The sequence below is a fragment of the Lutjanus erythropterus genome, chromosome 19 (genome assembly GCF_056507025.1).
Source record: "Lutjanus erythropterus isolate fLutEry1 chromosome 19, fLutEry1.hap2, whole genome shotgun sequence".
NCBI classification, from domain to species: domain Eukaryota; kingdom Metazoa; phylum Chordata; class Actinopteri; order Lutjaniformes; family Lutjanidae; genus Lutjanus; species Lutjanus erythropterus.
The window spans coordinates 27,475,487-27,493,142 of NC_139335.1; the positions used below are offsets into that span (position 1 = coordinate 27,475,487).

The 17,656-nt window shown below is 40.8% G+C and overlaps 1 protein-coding gene across 14 annotated transcripts in view; it reads right to left on the reverse strand.

The window, feature by feature from the left end:
* The window catches only part of cacna1aa (calcium channel, voltage-dependent, P/Q type, alpha 1A subunit, a), a 138,040-nt gene that overhangs the window by 25,167 nt on the left and 95,217 nt on the right, over positions 1-17,656 (reverse strand). For 8 of the 14 annotated variants that reach the window (XM_084743617.1, XM_084743614.1, XM_084743610.1 and 5 more), the window contains 7 exons: positions 13,945-14,061; positions 13,062-13,127; positions 12,652-12,749; positions 11,868-12,018; positions 10,966-11,093; positions 7,625-7,721; positions 539-653 (listed from right to left, as the gene is read on the reverse strand). In XM_084743617.1, the coding sequence (XP_084599743.1) occupies positions 539-653; positions 7,625-7,721; positions 10,966-11,093; positions 11,868-12,018; positions 12,652-12,749; positions 13,062-13,127; positions 13,945-14,061 (772 nt within the window). Of the gene's footprint in view, positions 1-538; positions 654-6,113; positions 6,211-7,624; positions 7,722-10,965; positions 11,094-11,867; positions 12,019-12,651; positions 12,750-13,061; positions 13,128-13,944; positions 14,062-17,656 lie in introns of all 14 variants that reach the window. The other 6 variants (XM_084743608.1, XM_084743613.1, XM_084743606.1 and 3 more) reach the window with 3 other exon arrangements.

The window sequence follows — 17,656 nt, forward strand, 5'->3', positions numbered from 1 at the left end:
CGCACGCACACACATACAGGCACATGCACACACGTATAGATACACAGACATCCATATCCAAGTAAACGGACGCACATAAATTCAGACACATCAACATGCATGTGCAGAAATGCACATAAAAAAGTTTAGTCATACACACACAAGGACACACAAAGCACACCCATTCAGATGAATTAAAAAATGTTTAAGAGAACATACACACAAGAAGACAAACAGAAGAAAGTCATCCTATCAGTGAGGCTGTGATCGTAACAGCTGCGATCAAATCATAACTGCATGGAGAACTGTACACAGGCAATTCAGTTTTTAAGCTGAAGTGACAGAACCTCGATTCCACAGGATCTCAACCTCCAGCCTCACACGCTACACACACACGCTATGGATCTACTGCCTCAGAAAGCACATTGTACTTAAGCTACAGTAGGAGAAGCATTAGGGAGACTGGAGGTTTCTGGGTTCAGCACAGAAATAGTAGACAGCACTGCACTAAGGGAAAATCATGAAAATCAGATCAAGGGAAGTAGGAGGGATTCCAAACCTTCCGTACCCTTGGCGATCTTGATGTCCAGTGCTGTGCGGATCAAGGCCATGAGAGTGGAGTTGAAGTGGACCGTGTTGTCGTCGGCCACGGGCAGGTCCATACGGAGGAGTCTCTGTGGAAGAGCCAATTAGGGTGAGCAGTGAGAAAACTGGGAAGTAAGTGAAGGGGCATGTATGTGGAACCTCCAGGTTACAAGAGGGGCGGGGTATCGAGTTGGTGGCAGGAAGGGGAGGGGGAGCAAGGAAAAGGAAGGGTTCTGGGTAGGTCGAAGGAGCTGTGCATAGCATCTGTAGCAGATTCTGACTCTGTTTGTCTGCCTGTAACAAATGGCTCAGACTCAGCTACAGTGTCCAATTAGGCATTTCAGATTAAAATTCACATGCTTTCAAGGATTTTGATCTATTTTGTGATATGAAAGAACCTGTGAGTGCAAATGTACTAAATAAAGACATTTTCATACCTGCCAACACTCCCGTTTTTCCTGGGTTTCTCCTGTATTTTCCTGCCATGTCCTGACACCCTCACATTTTGCTGTTTCTCCTGGAAAATCCCCTAATTTGCATGACCCTTAAACTTTATTATGAATAATTGCCATAAACAGATCTATAAGTTTTGTATGTTTGTCTGACACAGGCCTGGTTCAGGGTGCCAAAGCAGGCATTGCACCTTCAGTTCAATATCTCGCAGCCTCAGTTGAAAATAATAAATGCCAAGTATGAGGTGGTAGGTCTCTTGCGCAGACTGTGCGCCTTGATGCACACCTCTGAATGGCTGCACCAGTCATCGTTAAACATGATACCAGCAGCTCAGCCAACGGCTCAGCTCAGCTCAGCTCAGCCGTTATTTTCATCTTATGTGGTTTTTGGCTGATTAAGTTGTTTTCTTCATGTTACATGGTTTTCATCTTGTTATGTCTTATTTGTTGTTTTCGTGTTGCTAGGTGTTTTTCAGTTTTTGTCGTGTTACGTATGTCATGTGTGATATGCACTGATGATATAGCAAGGAATCATTTTTTTATGTGTCATTGTCCTATCTACTGATGCACAAATAATCCATAAATACCCTCTAATGCATTAAAACTAAAGTAATAAGCCTGATTTGAAAATGTAAGGAGCAGAACATTCAGAAATTTTTGTTACAGTGCAGGGAGTAAAAGTATAAAGTTCAAGTATTTGTACTGGGTGACTTTCCACCTCTGGATGTGTTTCATGGATAAAAAGAAACTTGTAAAAGAGATGAGCCCCAGTAACCGGACGTCTCCCTCATAAAAAAGCAGAACATTGAGTAACCGACCAGTCTGATGTGTGTAAAGGTTTGTATAATCACAACGTATCAGTCTGGTGTTGTTTTTTGGGCGATTTAATGAAGGTAAACATAGTGAGCGTCTGTGCATATCAACACTGTGCTCTGGGGCGGCACTTCTCAGAGGCTGTGGATTTATAAGCATATCCTGCTGCCTTCATGTGCTGCAGGGATTTCATGAATGGAAGCATTGCATATAGCTAAAGCAACTGTGGACTGTGGATACCCCAACCCACCCAACCCCCTACCTGAAACTTAGTGTTGGCAGGTATGCATTTCTTTCAGATTCAATTCCTAAACTTATGTATTTATTTATTTCACAACTGTAAGGTTACCTACATATGTTTGTTGACATCTTAAAGTCCTCACAGGTTAGTTAAACTGGCAATTCTTAGCCTTCACTGATGAAACAGGAGGACAGGCTGAGCAGCAGCTACTATTATCCAGAGCTCCCCCTAGGGGTTTGGAGGTTCACAGTGAAAACAACAGAGACCAGATGATAAACCAATAAACTAAAAACAACCAAGGGACCAATCTGAGGAAGGGGAACGCTTTGGTTTTCGTTTATTGGTTTGATCCTTTATAGGTCTTGTTGGTTCATAATAGAAACAGACGATACACAGACACACACCAACTCACAGATGACAGAGTGACGTTCGTGTGTGTTTGGTGACAGAAGACGGCGACAACCCAGACATGCAGCATATCATGCCCCCTCCCCACATCCTGATTAAATGCCTCTCCCTTAATCCATCCATCAAAACTTTTATTCTAATCTCTATTCCCCCCCCAAACCCTTCTTGCACATCCCACCCCCATGCGGCATGCGATGCACACGCAATATGCCTCACAGGACAAGCAGCTGCGCAGCCTTACACAGAAAGCATCCTCTGTTGGCGACATTAAAATGAGTTTGTGAGTTGTTTTAACGTGGCTGATTATTGGACGGAATAAGAAAATTTGTAGACAATGGGGCTCAGTTGAATGGATAGAGCAAGTAGCTCTATCGCTAATTATCTGATGCCTAATGTGTGAAAAATGGGCACAGACTTAGAGGGTTAATAGGTGAGAGAGAGCAGCATTCTGTGGAAAAAGATACAAGAAGAAACAAAAACATGGCCACCATGGAATTGTTGTTTTGGTGCTAAGATGCTAAATGACTGTGGTGAAAAAGAATTCTTCTGCCAAAAAAAAAAGATATAATAAGAGTTAAAAGGAAAAGCTTAAGGGGAGGAGATGATAGAAAAATATAAATCAATAGGTTAATAGGTTGCGAGTAGAGAAAAAGTGACCAAAAATAGACAAACAGAAGAGCAAACAATGCTACGGAAAAAAAAGGAAAGAAACATCACCACACTTAGTTGGCTGTGTCTGTAAGAAAGCGGTCCTGCCTGAAGGCTCTGCTGTCTCTCTTCAGGAAAGAGAAGATCGAAGGTTAAAAGCAGTGGAGCTAGGTGGGTCATTGTTCTGTGGACTGGTTGGAAGGTCAGAGGGAAGGTTTGGATTTCTCTCATTGGCAAGACGCTTTGGGGAAAGTGTTAGGGGAGGTATAAACACAGAGATGGCGACCTCCTGGAAAACTGTTCCAGCAAATTATCAAGGGGCAGATTGAGATGCCAGGAAGATTTGCCAAAACCATGAATGTTAAGCATGTCAGGTTATTCGGCTGGGGGAATCGAGGATCTAGATTTTAGTTCAGGGAGGAGGCTTTTAGGAAAAAAATGTTCGAGGGTAAAACCAAAAGGATGATGAGAGAAAGAAAGCATCTAATGTAAAGTTGGAGTTAAAAATAAAAATATGACTTGTTGAGAAAGAGACAGAGCAAGAGGGGCAAAAACCTGGGTCAAATAATACACTTTAGCAGTTTTTTTGGCAGATGCTATTTGCACCCAGGGTGAAATAGCCAGTGTGGCTATTTGCACCCAGGACAGAACAATGTGGCTATTTACATCCATGTGTATATAGCCTGGCATGGCAGAGACAAGCATCCTGGTGTCTGAAGCTAAGAATGCTATTTGCACCCACATAGCAGAGGCGAACTGTTCCCACACCCACCAAGTGATTTTGTTGACTAAACCTAACCTAGAACTGAAAATAAAAATAAAATACTAATAATAAGTCAACTAAGTCTTAAAATGAAAATGAACACTGACTTAATTTTACACTAGACTCAACTCCACTGTTCCTAATGCATTCATATGCCACATCTCTTTACTTACAAAGAATTTGTTGTTGTTTATAGCAGAATCAAGGGTGGGTGTGAATAGCCAAATGCCACATGCCTATTTTCACCTGGGTGCAAATAGACACAGAGATTTCTTTGTAGAACAAATATTGCCGATATATGAAAAGTTCGTTTGGTACACCGTTCTTGAGTGCCAACATCTTTGACACATTATAAATTGCTCTCATATTTAAGTCCTGTTCATACGGAGCTGTAAAGAGCCCATACTATTTGACCACAGGTCTGCTGGAGAAGGAGAAGGGAGTTGGATGAAGCTGATGGTTAGCAATGGGGTTGATCTCCTGTGCCTACAGGCTGTTTGGCCGGCTGCCCCCTGAGGCTCACAGTGATCCGCCAATGATGTTTCATGAGACTGTCACGTTGATCACAAGAGGTGTTAAAGGAGCAAATTTGTTGTTATCATTCTGCACATTTCTATTCTGATAACAATTTGTGTAAGATCGATCGTGTCTGTGCCGATTACATGACAGACGGGGGGTCTGCGCATGGGGTAGGTGGTGGTGGTTATCGGCCATGCAGAAGGCAGGTGAGGGAGCGTGTATGTGTGGGGAGGGGAGCAATATGCAGAGATGAGGGGGGCTGGAAACAGAATAGAACTGCATTGACGACAGAACCAAAGGACAAAGAGAAGATTGGACTTGCAGATAGAAAAGGGCTGCTTGGGGGCTTGGAGCTGCTACATGAAGGGTAACGGAAAAAACAGAACTGCTTCTGTATGGCAACCAAAGGGTCTCTGAGGAAAACATATCACTGACACAAGCCCTTCTGCTCTCTCTACCATTACCAATAACAGATCATATCTACGTGTAGGGTTGATATGACTTAATTCCGTTGAGTGTTCGTGTATGTGTGTGTGTGTCTGCCCCATCCACAGGACGGAACGAGTCAGAGGACGTAAGTCTAGCGGACCTTCCAAGCCCTGCTGCACACGCATGTTTCTGTGTCAGAGTGTGTGTGTTTAGCAGTGTTTGCATGGAAGAAATGCCTGTCTAATGCCGTGGTTCTCAACCTTTTCAAGTCGCGATGCCCCAGAATAATCAGGTTGGTGATCGTGACCTCCCATCCTGACCCTTGTCTGTCGGAGAGTTGCCTAACCAGTGGTTCCCAAACTTTTTCTGGCATGCCCCATCCCAACCAACAGTTATTATCAATCATTAACAATAATTAGGGAAGCAACTGATTAAAAAAAAGGATTCTAGTTGAATTTTAGTGAAATAAAGTTTAGTATGATATCAGCAAACTTTCCCCTACATGTACAGTTAATATAGCCTCATTTCCCATAATTCCTAGTGTTGGACTGAGTTTGATATTTTATGTTACAAACTTTTTTTGTTGTTGTTTTTGTTTTGTTTTTTTGTGCTGATTTATTGTCTTAACTACTTGTCAGGTGGCTGGATTTTGTGGATTTTTCTTTAAGGGGCTAATGTCACTGAGAGCTGCTTCCTCAGCTCTCATACTGTATTGCTTGCCACAGTATGTTATTTTATTTGGTTCTACACAATAATCTGGCGACCCTGAGAAGTTAGCGTACGACCCCCTCCCGACCCACAGGTTGAGAACCACTGGTCTAATGAATTGATAGAAATAACTGCATTCATGCATACACCATCAATTTACTTGAAGAGTAACGTGACATCATGTGGCTTTTGCATGTTTGTGTAAGCGAGCTTGTGTTTCGTATGCGGTGCAAACGAGCTGAGAAGGTCCCTCTTTTCGTCCCCTCCTGTGGATACATCCCCCCACCCACCCTGCCTAACTCTTCATCCTAATTGTCTTTCTACCACAACCCACCAATCCCACACCACCACACAACGCCACAACACCGACCAGCCCACCCCCACTTTCCACGAAAAAAGAAACAGAAACAGAACCAAAGGAACGACGACACTAAAGTTTACACCACGTTGAGCGCTTCAATCCCTGGCCCCTCCCTCCTGGACCTCCCCCTCCCTGCCAAAAAAAAAAAAAAAGAAAAAAACCCAGACACGTATAGGAGACTCGCGTGACGATGGGGTCCTTTCTGACCTTGTAGGCCACCCGTGCTGGACACCTCTTCCCGAGGCCTAGTGGAGGACACATGTGCCTCAGCATGTCATACATTTCCCTGCAACTGATCCTGCCACTGTGCCACCACCCCGTTAACAAAAGCACAAAGAAGGAGAGAGGTGGAGACAATGAAAGAGAGAGAGCGAGAAGTGGGGAGGAAGTGGGAGAAAAAAAAAGGTGCAGTGAGAGAGAGATTGATTAGAGGACAGAGTTGAAAAGAAAGAAGAGGATCAAAGTGTCAGATTGAGAGAGAAAAGAGGAGAAAGACAGTAAAAGAAGACCAAAACAAAGCAAAAGAACAAAACAACAGAAAGACAAGGTTATTGGGCTGATTTGGAGAGACTGTGGCCGTGTGGCTTCTCTGTGAGCTACAGTACTCTCTAACAGTTTGTCATGTCAAAAAAGACAGGGAGTAAATGACAGAGGGAAGGGAGACAACAGGAGGAAGATTAGGACTGGAAGTTGAGAAATTAATGTTCTTTTGTAGTATCACAAAAGTGTCACCTCTCCTAAGTCCCACCCCTTCTCGCTCTGTGCTCCAATGACAGTTGAACAACCTTGATACCTTTGGTCAACTTTCTCCTTTTCTGTTTATTGTACTTGGATATGTTATAGAGTTGCAGTAGCAGTATAGTTTCCAACCCTGATCGGCATGGTTTTCAAAGTAATGTGTCATGGGGGGGACACATATAGTGATAAGTTAGCTGATGTTAGCAAAATGCTAGCAATTTACATCAATCATTGGCTCACTAGTTAGCTAGCATTTTGCTAATAATAGCTAGATAGTCAGCTGGCGTTTTACGAACATTAGCTAAATTAAGATGTGACCCTATATGTCAGTTTTACAGGAAAAGGGCAAAGTTTCCTCAACTGTGATTGGGGCACAGAGCAAAAAGGGGTGGGACTTAGGAAGGGTCAAGTCTGTGCAAGCAAAACATTGGTATAGGCCTATATATTTGTGTGTGTGTGTGTGTGTGTTTGTGTGTGTGTGATTGCAAAGAGGAGCAGGGCAGAGCTTGACAGCAGGCACCAAGCTGCTCCTGCTCAGACGAGGAGAGAGGGGAGGAAGAGGAAGGGGTGTCAATGCAGTTTCTGTCTTTCCCCCAACCCCCAAAAACCAAGAACAATGCAACACTACAGTGGGCAACCGTAGCTTGCTACATTATAGCCATGGCTCCACAGCAAGCAAAAGAAAAGAATATTCAGAAAAGAAAAAAAAAAAAGATTTATTTTACAATGTGTCAAAACTTCTTGATGTGGATTTTTTTTTTTCCATTTCACTTAGTGCATTTCACATGCTTCTCTGGGTGTCTGCATTGTCCCGCACATTCTCTCAGCAGTTCAGAATGCAAGTCGATAATGGTGGAAAAGAAGTTGTAAAATTGAAATGAAAAAGAAAAAAAATAATATATAAAGCGGCATTCACTCCATTCCTGGATGCTGTGGCTAGCAAGTGTGGTTGAGAGATTTTGTTTGAATGGAAGTCAAACCTTGCAGGCCACCCTATGGGGGCATTTCTTGCCTAAGCCGAGAGGCGGGTCGATAACTCGTAATAAACTGTACATGTCCTTATAATGAATGCGCCCGCTGCAAGAAGAATACAGGGGAGTTAAGAAACACACACGTACACACAGGAAAAACACACGCACACACACACATCCAGAAAGAAGAGAGAACATTGGGAGGAAGAGCACAAGATTGACAAGTACACAGTATCTGAAAATACTTTACAACATGTTTACTGTAAATAACACTAGACAGAGCTACACCTGAATGCACCTATACACACACTCCTTTTTCTTTCTCTTACTCCTCTTCCTTAGTTTGACAGTCCTTTCCTTCCTCTCTCCAGTCCAACCCCTAACTGGATGTGTGTAATTAAGGAATTGAGTAGAAAAGCATGTGCTTGGTAAACAGCTAAATGCTTAATAGCTGCTCGTGGTGTGGAGATCCCCTCCCTCTTAAATATGTGTTCGGTGTCAGTTCCCTGTCTTCTGTTTCCTGTGCAGTGGTGTCCATGTCGTAGTCAGCGTGGCGGGGTTGAAAATAGCATGTTTGGTTTGAAGAGAGGGGATTTTCTCACAATATGCAGCAATAGAGTAGGGCAGGAATGAGCCCTAAAACCAAGGACACTAAAAAAGAAGGAAGGGACATTACATCACTGTAGAACGTTCTACGCTCTGCTCAGTGCCTGACTTTGAAGCAAGCTCCACTCCCTACAAACACAGTATGTGTGTACGTTATGATTGTGACGTTCATTCATTTACAATGTAGTGTAATGACTGCAACATTAAACTTAAAACGTTACATTGCAGCGACTTGACTGCAACATTGAATTGTGGCAACGTGACTTCAACACAATGTTACTTGGCTGCAACATGACATTATTCTTAATAAAACACTACACTGCAGTGTCATGACTGTAATATTACTCTAAAAATGTCACGTTGCAGCAACATGACTGCAACATTATACTGAAAACGCTACATTGCAGCAATGTGACTGCAACACTACTTAAAATATTACCTTACAGCAATATTCCAGCAACAAACCTGTCTTACTTGGGATGTTGCATGAGATGAAAAGTGGCGGTGGTGGTGGAAATGAAACAATATTCAGGCAACGTTTAAAATAAAGGGCTAGCGACAACGCTTGGTAGCATTAAATGTGACATTCCAGCAATGTTGCATGTCATAAATATTACATGGCAACTATGTTCCTGCAACAACTTTGTGTTAGTAAGGTTAAAGCCTAAAGGAGGAGCACACTAAAACCCAACATATTTAGGTTGTATGATCTTTGATGTGCCTCTGAAAAACAATGGAATAAATGAAAGAACACACTTAATAGAGTAACATATTGACTGAGTTTGTCCAGATGTGCACATTTGTTTATTTGCTATTGGTCTTCAAATAGCATGACTGACAGTGCATTTCCCATAAGTTTCAGTAAAACTGACACTTACGGACACAAGTCTGCAGCATAGAATGTTCTATAGTGATATATTGTCCCTCCCTTGTTTTTACTTGCCTTACCGAAAACCCATAAATTAGTTAGCATATTAGCATTTCTACTTTCCTTCTCTTGAAATCTTTTTTTTACTTTTTTTTTCAAGGTTTCACATTTTGTTCTACATCACAAAATGCATCAGTAAATACTCTACTCATCAATTTTAATGCTATTATGTGCCCTAAAAAAGGTGCTGACAAGTGGCTAAATAAGACTACAGAGGATGTCAGTGGCGTTAACACTCATCATACCCAACACTGGTCACTTATAGCTCTTTTCCATACGTGTGTGCTGGCTTCGCTTGATTCGCTTTGACTTGGCAAGTGAGTCTGAAATGCCAGGGATTAGCGTCATTACAACAGGGCTACCCGCTTGAGAGTGTGTCACAGTTTGGCCACGGTGGAGGAGACGTCACAGCAGGCCGCTCAGAGGCGGGTCAGGCGTGCTTTAGCCCCACTCCGAAACAGGTCCATCTCGGGCGCGACTTGGCACAGCTTTGTGCGTTAAAAGTGGTAATGGAAATCACTGAGGCAAGGTTTGACTCAATTCGACCAAAAGTGCCAATGGAAAAGCCCTATTAGCAGTTGTAATGTGAAGTCATGTGAACATGTTTTAGTTCATTTATAGCCTAACATTAGCTTTTTACCTTTGGCGATCAAATTTACACAATAAAAATAATTTGAATTCATTTCAATTCAATTGTAAAGATTATCTTGCTGAACAACAGTTCAGTTTGCCATAGATCTTAGTTTTTGCGCTAATCCAAAATCCAATGGAAAAATCCAACACGATTTTGTTGAGGAAATCAGAGTGATGCTAACTTCTGGGTTGGTCAACAAAAACATGTCATCTTGATAGCACTCAGTAACTTTGCTGCATATTGTGAACCCTTATAACAGTTTATGCATTTCTAAAAGTTGCATATTGATTTCTAAGGTATGCAAACCATAGAGTTCAGCCTTTGATAATCTACAATCAACTATTTAAATTTCTCTCTGTCATTTTAACCCTATAGCTATCTTTTCTGTAAATTAGATCATGCCTTCCACTCTCTTATTTCTACTTCCTTTCCTTGTCTTTCTCATGTTCTCTGTTTAGAGCTGCAGTCTATGTGTGGTCTACAGGACAGCAAGAGGGCAACACACAGGCACTGGAATACAGATACCATGAAATGTAGCATGTCTACAGTAGACATTTAGACTTACGGAGTTGGTCAGGGCAGCTTTGTTTGGAGGGTAGGTGCTGCCACGAGTTTTTGTTTTTTTTTAGCAGTATGCAGATTCCAGGAGAGGGACGAGGTTTGGGAAGGGGGTGGGAGGTATTTCGAGACAGTTTACAGCAGAAAAGAGGAGGAAGGGGAGGAGGAGGGAGGGGTTGTACGGTGTGAGAGAGATAACCAGATGCCTGATGAGGTTATACTCAGATCCGTTACAGCCCCCTTGCAGCTCTTTGGCTAGAAAATTCTGCTATATGAACCAGATGACACTTGTGTTAAATTTTGAAACCTGGTGCTGATGTTGTACACAATCAAAAGAAAACTGCATTGTTAAGAAGTACTGATTTCTTTGCTTGGGCCTTACTCTGTTTGAACAAGCATAATATCGAAACCAGCACAAGGAATATGCAGGTTTTAACTAATGTCTTTATGGTTTTATGTGGACTACTAATGCAAACACAACCTGAAATATGCTATGTGTATAGATAGAATTTTTGCTTTGACTCTGTCATTAGGTAATCATAAAAATGTGCCTAAAGCCTGCTAAACTAGTGTTGTGTGTTAGTATGTGCACGTGCACCTGAGTGCGTGCACGTTACCACTCACCAGGCAGCAGGATCATACTCGGCCCATATCCTGACATACTCATCCAGGTGGTGAGGTCCCAGTATGGATGAATCCCTAGTCAGGTACTCAAAGTTGTCCATGATGACGGCCACAAACAGATTCAGCATCTGCGCATGGACAAACACACAAGTGTAAAATGTAATATATCTCCTCTGCTCATTCAAAACTGGTTTCACAAAATCATCTGTTTAATAATAATTACATTTTCGGTTTGAGTTGCTGAGTGAATTTGGTGAAATTGGTTGTAGAGATGTCTGTCGTCTCTTGAATATAACAGAACTAGATGACACTTTGCTTGTGGTGCTCAAAGTGCCAAATTATATACTTGAAAAACTCAACAGCAATGTCTGTTTTCAGAAATCATGACCCAGTCCCTCAGGATAACACACAGACCTTGTTGTGAGCAGTTTCATGTAGGACCTACTTTCTTTTTAGTAGAAAAAAGTAGTTCCTACTGCAGGAAGAAAGTAGTTCCTACATGAAACTGCTCACAACAAGATCTGTGGATTATCTTGAGTAACAGGGTTATGATTTCTGAAAAGAGACACGTGTTGAGTTTTTCAAACTTTTCATTTTTTTTAGTGCTTTGAGCACCACAAGCCGAAAGTCATCTAGTTCCATTATATTTGAGAAAAGGCAGGCATCTCTAGGGCCGATATCAACGATAGCAACTCAATCTAGATGGATAAACAGCCCTACAGGCAAGGGGGTGAATTTTCCCTTTAAGTTGTCTGTCCATTGGAGAATTCCTGACTTTTTTTCCAAGCTGTTGCTAAGAGCTGCAACATATATTTTGACTTTAATGTGAAGTGTCACCAACTATGGTGTAACATCAGTTAAACTAGGTCAGATATAATTTGAATCCTGTAGTATGTACTTACCAAGAATGAACAGAAGAAGATGAAGGAGACAAAGTAGAGGTAGGCGAACTGGCTGCCACACTCTGGGTCTGTGTTCCCTGACAGGGGGTCACACGCCTTACCCCCCAGACACGCCAGCATGATCTCGTGCCACGCCTCTCCCGTTGCACTCCTGAAACACACAAAAACCTTCCTTGATTTTTGAGGGATCTAGGGTCTTATTACAGAAACTTACAAACTTGTAGATTGCTCACTCTCTCCAAAGTTAGCATTATTATAAATTTACCAAAAGGAACATCTGTGGATTTTTCTACAGATGTTATCAACACTTCTGACTCATCTGTCTTGGAGTTAAGTGTTTAAGTGCTTTGTTGTTTATGGTTTATATTTCAATGCATCTTTTAATATGTTTAACAAAGCAATGGTTACAGAGTTGTTTAGCTCTGCAATATGAGAAAACTTGTGTCAGTTGCTAGGTAAAAAGTCAAAATTGTTAAATGATATTGGATTCATTTAGTATTTCCAAACCTGAGCTATGATAGGATTAAGTATGATAAGATATGATTCTTAAAATTAGTTAGGATTTGCTTCTGTAATACCAAATTAGGAAAAAAAATCCCATTTTAGAGTCTTATCTTAACTTAAGACGTTAAGGACTTCTCTAATGCAGCCCCAGGAGGATAGAGTCTGCTTAAACTATAACATGTTTCAGATGGTTATTCAGAAATTCTTGAGTTTGTTTAGATTTGCCATTAAAAGCTGTAGATTCACACATACACACACATGCATGTTCACACATAAGCACCTGAAGAGAAGCATGAGAGCCTGTATGAAGGTCCTGAAGTTGTTGTGTTGGTTGATGGCTGTCTCTCCGTCTTCTTCAATAGCAATATTCCCAAACAGCTGTCGAATACAGTCACACAGTTAACACTGAAAACCAGACTATAATTACTATAGTGACCATTTTGGCCTTCTTTATCATTAAAGCAGATTTAATACTCTAAAACCTTTACTGAGAACATGCCAAAGCCACCACATCTATAATCATCCTCCTCCTCCAGTTTTGCACCAAATCCTCATGACCATTATCATCATCCTTATTCTCTTTCTCTCCGTCCTCCTCCTCCTCATCATCATTATCCGATGAAATGTATTTAATGCATCCCAAAAGCACTATAGTGATTTTTTTTTTTTTAGGTTGAGGCTCTCACCCACCTGCATCCCAATGATGGCGTAAATGAAGAACAGCATGGCAATGAGGAGGCAGACATAAGGCAGTGCCTGAGGAGAAACACATTAATCGTTTGGTATTAAGTTTGATGCTGTGAGTGCACTGTGCATGTTAGATGAGACTAGGCATTGTCTATGTATATATACAGTATATACACACAATATTGATAAGTGTATTTCTATAAAATTTAAAGGTCTCTCTTTATTTTACAATACACTAACAAGAATTAATATAATCTATAATATGTTCTTGTAAGACAGTATTATATGTCTACAGCAGGCATTCCCACACTGAAGAATGCCACAGCCCATCCAAACACCTGATCAGATAAACAAATCCCATGGCTTTCTCTTATTAGTTCTGCACACTTTGTTAAATTAATCATAAATATCTTATGATAATGGGGAACTTAAAATGTATTATTTGTTTTTCATGACCTCTCAAGCCGCAGGGCCTTCATGGTCCACCAGAGGGCTGCCGCCCACACTTTGGGAATCACTGGTATATAGTATTACTACAAGTCTGTGCAGTCAGCTATTGCTAAAATATTTCTCTACCTCTATAATTTTAGCCTTTACTTGGTAGATCTGGTTCACATATTGTTTTTAAAGGGGAAGTAGCAGATATGGGATTTCACTTTAGTTTACAGGTCTGTTGTAATATGTCCTTATTTACAGTCTAAATACGGGTGTAATAAAGGGTCTAATTCTGTCTAATAAAGAACATGTCATTTCCAGCTTTTGTCTGATTTTGTACAAAGTACAGCTGGTTGTGTTTTATCACTATACTATGAAATAAAGTGTGACCAATCTGAAAATGTGAATGCACATAATTTCTGTGTGTTGTGCTGTATAATTGGGTGTAAACCTTGAAGGACTGAACGAAGGTCCAGAGCAAGATGCGGATGGTTTCTCCCTGCCTCAGCAGCTTGATGAGACGAGCTGCCCTGAAGAGCCTCAGGAAACTTAGGTTGATGAAATTATTCTACAGTACAGCCACAACATAACCGCAGAGACAGAGAGACAGAAAGAGAAAGAGAGACAGCAAGGGAGGGAGTGTAGAAAGGATTAGGAGTGAAAGTAAAGAATGGGAACAAAGAAAGGTAAAAGAGGTGGGGAAAGGAGGATAGAAGGATTTGGGGTGGGAATAAAGGGAGAGAGTTGTTAGTTTTATCACAAAATGTGCAAACAATCTTCCTTAGACAACCAAAACATAAAAAAATGAGAGAAAAAACAGTCAAACTCAAACTGAGGAAGATTCAAACTCAATACAAATCAAAGGATCAGGAGCCAAACAAGTCAAAGCAAACCAAACTCAAATCAGCAAGGCTCCAACAAGCTTTTCATAACCATTAAGTTAGACAAAAAACAAACAACACAGGGGAAGGGGAATCATCCAAATCTAACTAGGTTCATCCAATTGGGTTACATAGTAGTAATTGTGGTAATAATGGTGAGTAGTTAAAGTGCAGGGATGTCAGGACATTTCCTTGGAAAGACAACCAAATGCACTAATTCTCTCAAGGCAAAGTATGCAGTATTTTAATATGAAGCAAGCTCACAGCATGCAGATGTGCATTACAATGCAAGGCAAACCAGGAAAGCTAATGGCAGCTGATGCATCATCCAATAGGATTGGCTGCCAAAATCATGTGACATTCTGTAGTGATGTCACAGCCAAATACTAGCAAGGAGGTGGTTGAAGGACCAACTAAGGTCATTGTATTTTAAATGAATTTCTTTAAGTTTATATATTTTGCATCGCATCGGTGTGATTATGTGCCTCACAAACTGCGTTTGTGAATTGATTTTGAAAAGAAAGCTTATTGATTTTCTTTTTTAGCAATCTTAATTTAAGTGAAATTGGTAAAAGAGTTCTTCAACCACATACCACAGTAAACAACAAAAGATTGCAGTTGACGTGCAATTGAAGTGAGACTTGAAATGCTCAAAAGGGACTGGCAGCAGGCACATGCAAGTTCCATTTACTTAACAGAATGTATGACATTGCTCTGTGTGTGTGTGTGTGCTGTGAAAATAAAGGGTTCCTGCCAAAGACATGCGAGGGGCAACATGCATCACTTGCTCTCTCTGCCAGGGGCAAAGCTTTGGATTCACTCAGTCGTTACTGGAAACACTCTCCCAGTCACTGTCATATGTGTGGGTGTCTATGTGCTGTATATGCTGTATGTGCATACAATGAATGGCTAATCTCAGTGGATAGATGTAATCTATTGCAGTTTATACAGTCCTATCCTTTGAACACTAGTTCTTAGAGGAGGATGTACAGCAAGAGTAAGATTTATGGCTGAGTACAATATATAAAATGAACAGTGACTGGTAGAGAGGTTAGTAACCTTGTAAATGAAAATTTTTACAAAATTTAGAGCTCAGTTGGGGGTCATGGGGGTCAAGCAACACATGCACACTGCAGTTAAAACAGATGCAGTAAAATAAGATCTCCAAAAAATTACAAACCATCTACATGTGGATGTTGCAGACATATGGTTTATAGCGGCAAATTTTTGGATTTTTGGTTGGTTCGAAGAACAACCAGAGAGATTGAAGAAGCCGGTTGTCATGGGTGGACACAGAGGATTCATAGTGCATTTTGATTGGACGGAATCACAGGAAGTAGTAGGTGTTAGGGGGAGAAAAGGGGGTGGGGGCGGGGCGAAGTAGATTACAGTAGATCATCGTTAAGTTTGTGGACGATTTAAAGAAAGCATGTAAAAAGATAACAAGAAAGAAATCAACAGTCAATACAGAGGCAAGTTAGTACAGCAGCAGGTTTCTCACTGCAGACTTAGTACATCCATATTTCAGGGATACCAAGGATCCAGACAGCAGGGACTGCTGGAAAAAATGTATAGACTCAACCAAAAAGAACTAAAATACTGAAAGTAAATGAAATATTTACTAGAATCTGTTGGGAGCATCAATTTGGGAGGGCTTGAATCATTCGTATCCCTTCTTTCTCAGACAGAACTGGTAGGCAGAGTGTGCTGGTCACAGCACTTGATAATGACTGGAGCTCTTGAATACGTTCTAGCAAATACCGCACAAATCTGACTTTGTCATTCTTTGGTAAACCTTTTGGAACCGCTTTGGATCAAAGCTATCCAAGAGGCTGATACGTCTCTTAAATGCAGTTTATGTATTCAGCTCCTACCAGATCTACCTGTACTCCAGTACTTTAAGACAACTCTTAAAGTGTGTTCAAACAAAACACAAAGCAAATTTGCAGGGTTAGTCGCTCAAAACAGCCAATGTACCAATTGTTAACACATTAATTCCACAAGAAAGCAAATGCATGTGTCTCTTTTTTCTTCTTATGTGTGTACATTAATGAAATGGGTTTATAAAGACCCATAAAAAGCACGAAAATATTAATTCAGGTGAAATGTTTTGCAAGTGTAATGTGATTATTTGAATCCTCACATTGAAACATCGACATGTATGCAATCGCACCACTTCTAAAAGTCACCTCGTGTTCTGTCTGAACACACCTTCAGAATAATGTTGAAATTAAAATAAATAAATAAATAAATAAATAAAAAATGGCACTCTGTTCAGGCATATGTACTTACTCATACAGACTTGTGCACATATTACAGTTTCAGTACAGAAAATTATCATTGTTTTTTGACTGGTTCAGGTGATACGAGCTAAAGCTACCTCAGACAGCCAGGGTGAAACTGCTTAAACCAGTGGTTTTCAGAGTGGTAGGTGGGTCACCACCAGTGTTGGGCACGTTACTTTAAAAAAGTAATTAGTTATAGTTACTCACTACTTCTTCCAAAAAGTAACTGAGTTAGTAACTGAATTACTCTATAGTAAAAGTAACTAGTTACCAGGGAAAGTAACTATTTCCGTTACTTTAAAAAGAAGTTGTTGTATGTCAAAGAATTTGAAATTTTCTGAGCAGTATTCGAGTCAGTTGAATAGAGAAGAACAGACAGGTAGTTGTGTTATAGAACCTTGTAATATTTATTGCACCTCACCAGCAACAGATTTATCCTACACTTGAAGTGCAACAAAAATAAACAGTAAACAATATAATAAAATAACAATCAGCAGTAAACAATATAAAGTGAGTTTAATAAATTAAATCTAACTCTCACAACCTGAGACAACTGGTCAAGTTGGAAGCAGCATTCTTGCTGGCTGACAGTGGGGGATGGGAACGAGGCTAGCATTCAGGTGTAGCAAACACAGAAACGTTAGCAAGCTTTGGAAAGCATTGTCTAATTGAATGAGCAGGAACAAACAGCCTGGAGTCATAAGAAGTACGTGCGCTATTCTCGAACCTGAACGCACCCCAAGTCTTGGATGACAAATAAACAGAGCAGAGTAGACTCGCTACGGCTGGTAGTTTCTTCAATTTATTCAGAGTAAGTAACGCACCGCTTTTGACCGTCAGTAACGGTAACAGCGTTGTAACGGCGGAAAAAATAATTAGTTAGATTACCCCGTTAGTGAAAAAATAACGCCATTACGTAACGGCGTTATTTATAACGGCGTTATTCCCAACACTGGTCACCACAGAGGGGGCTATTAACAGATTCAGGGAAGGCTCA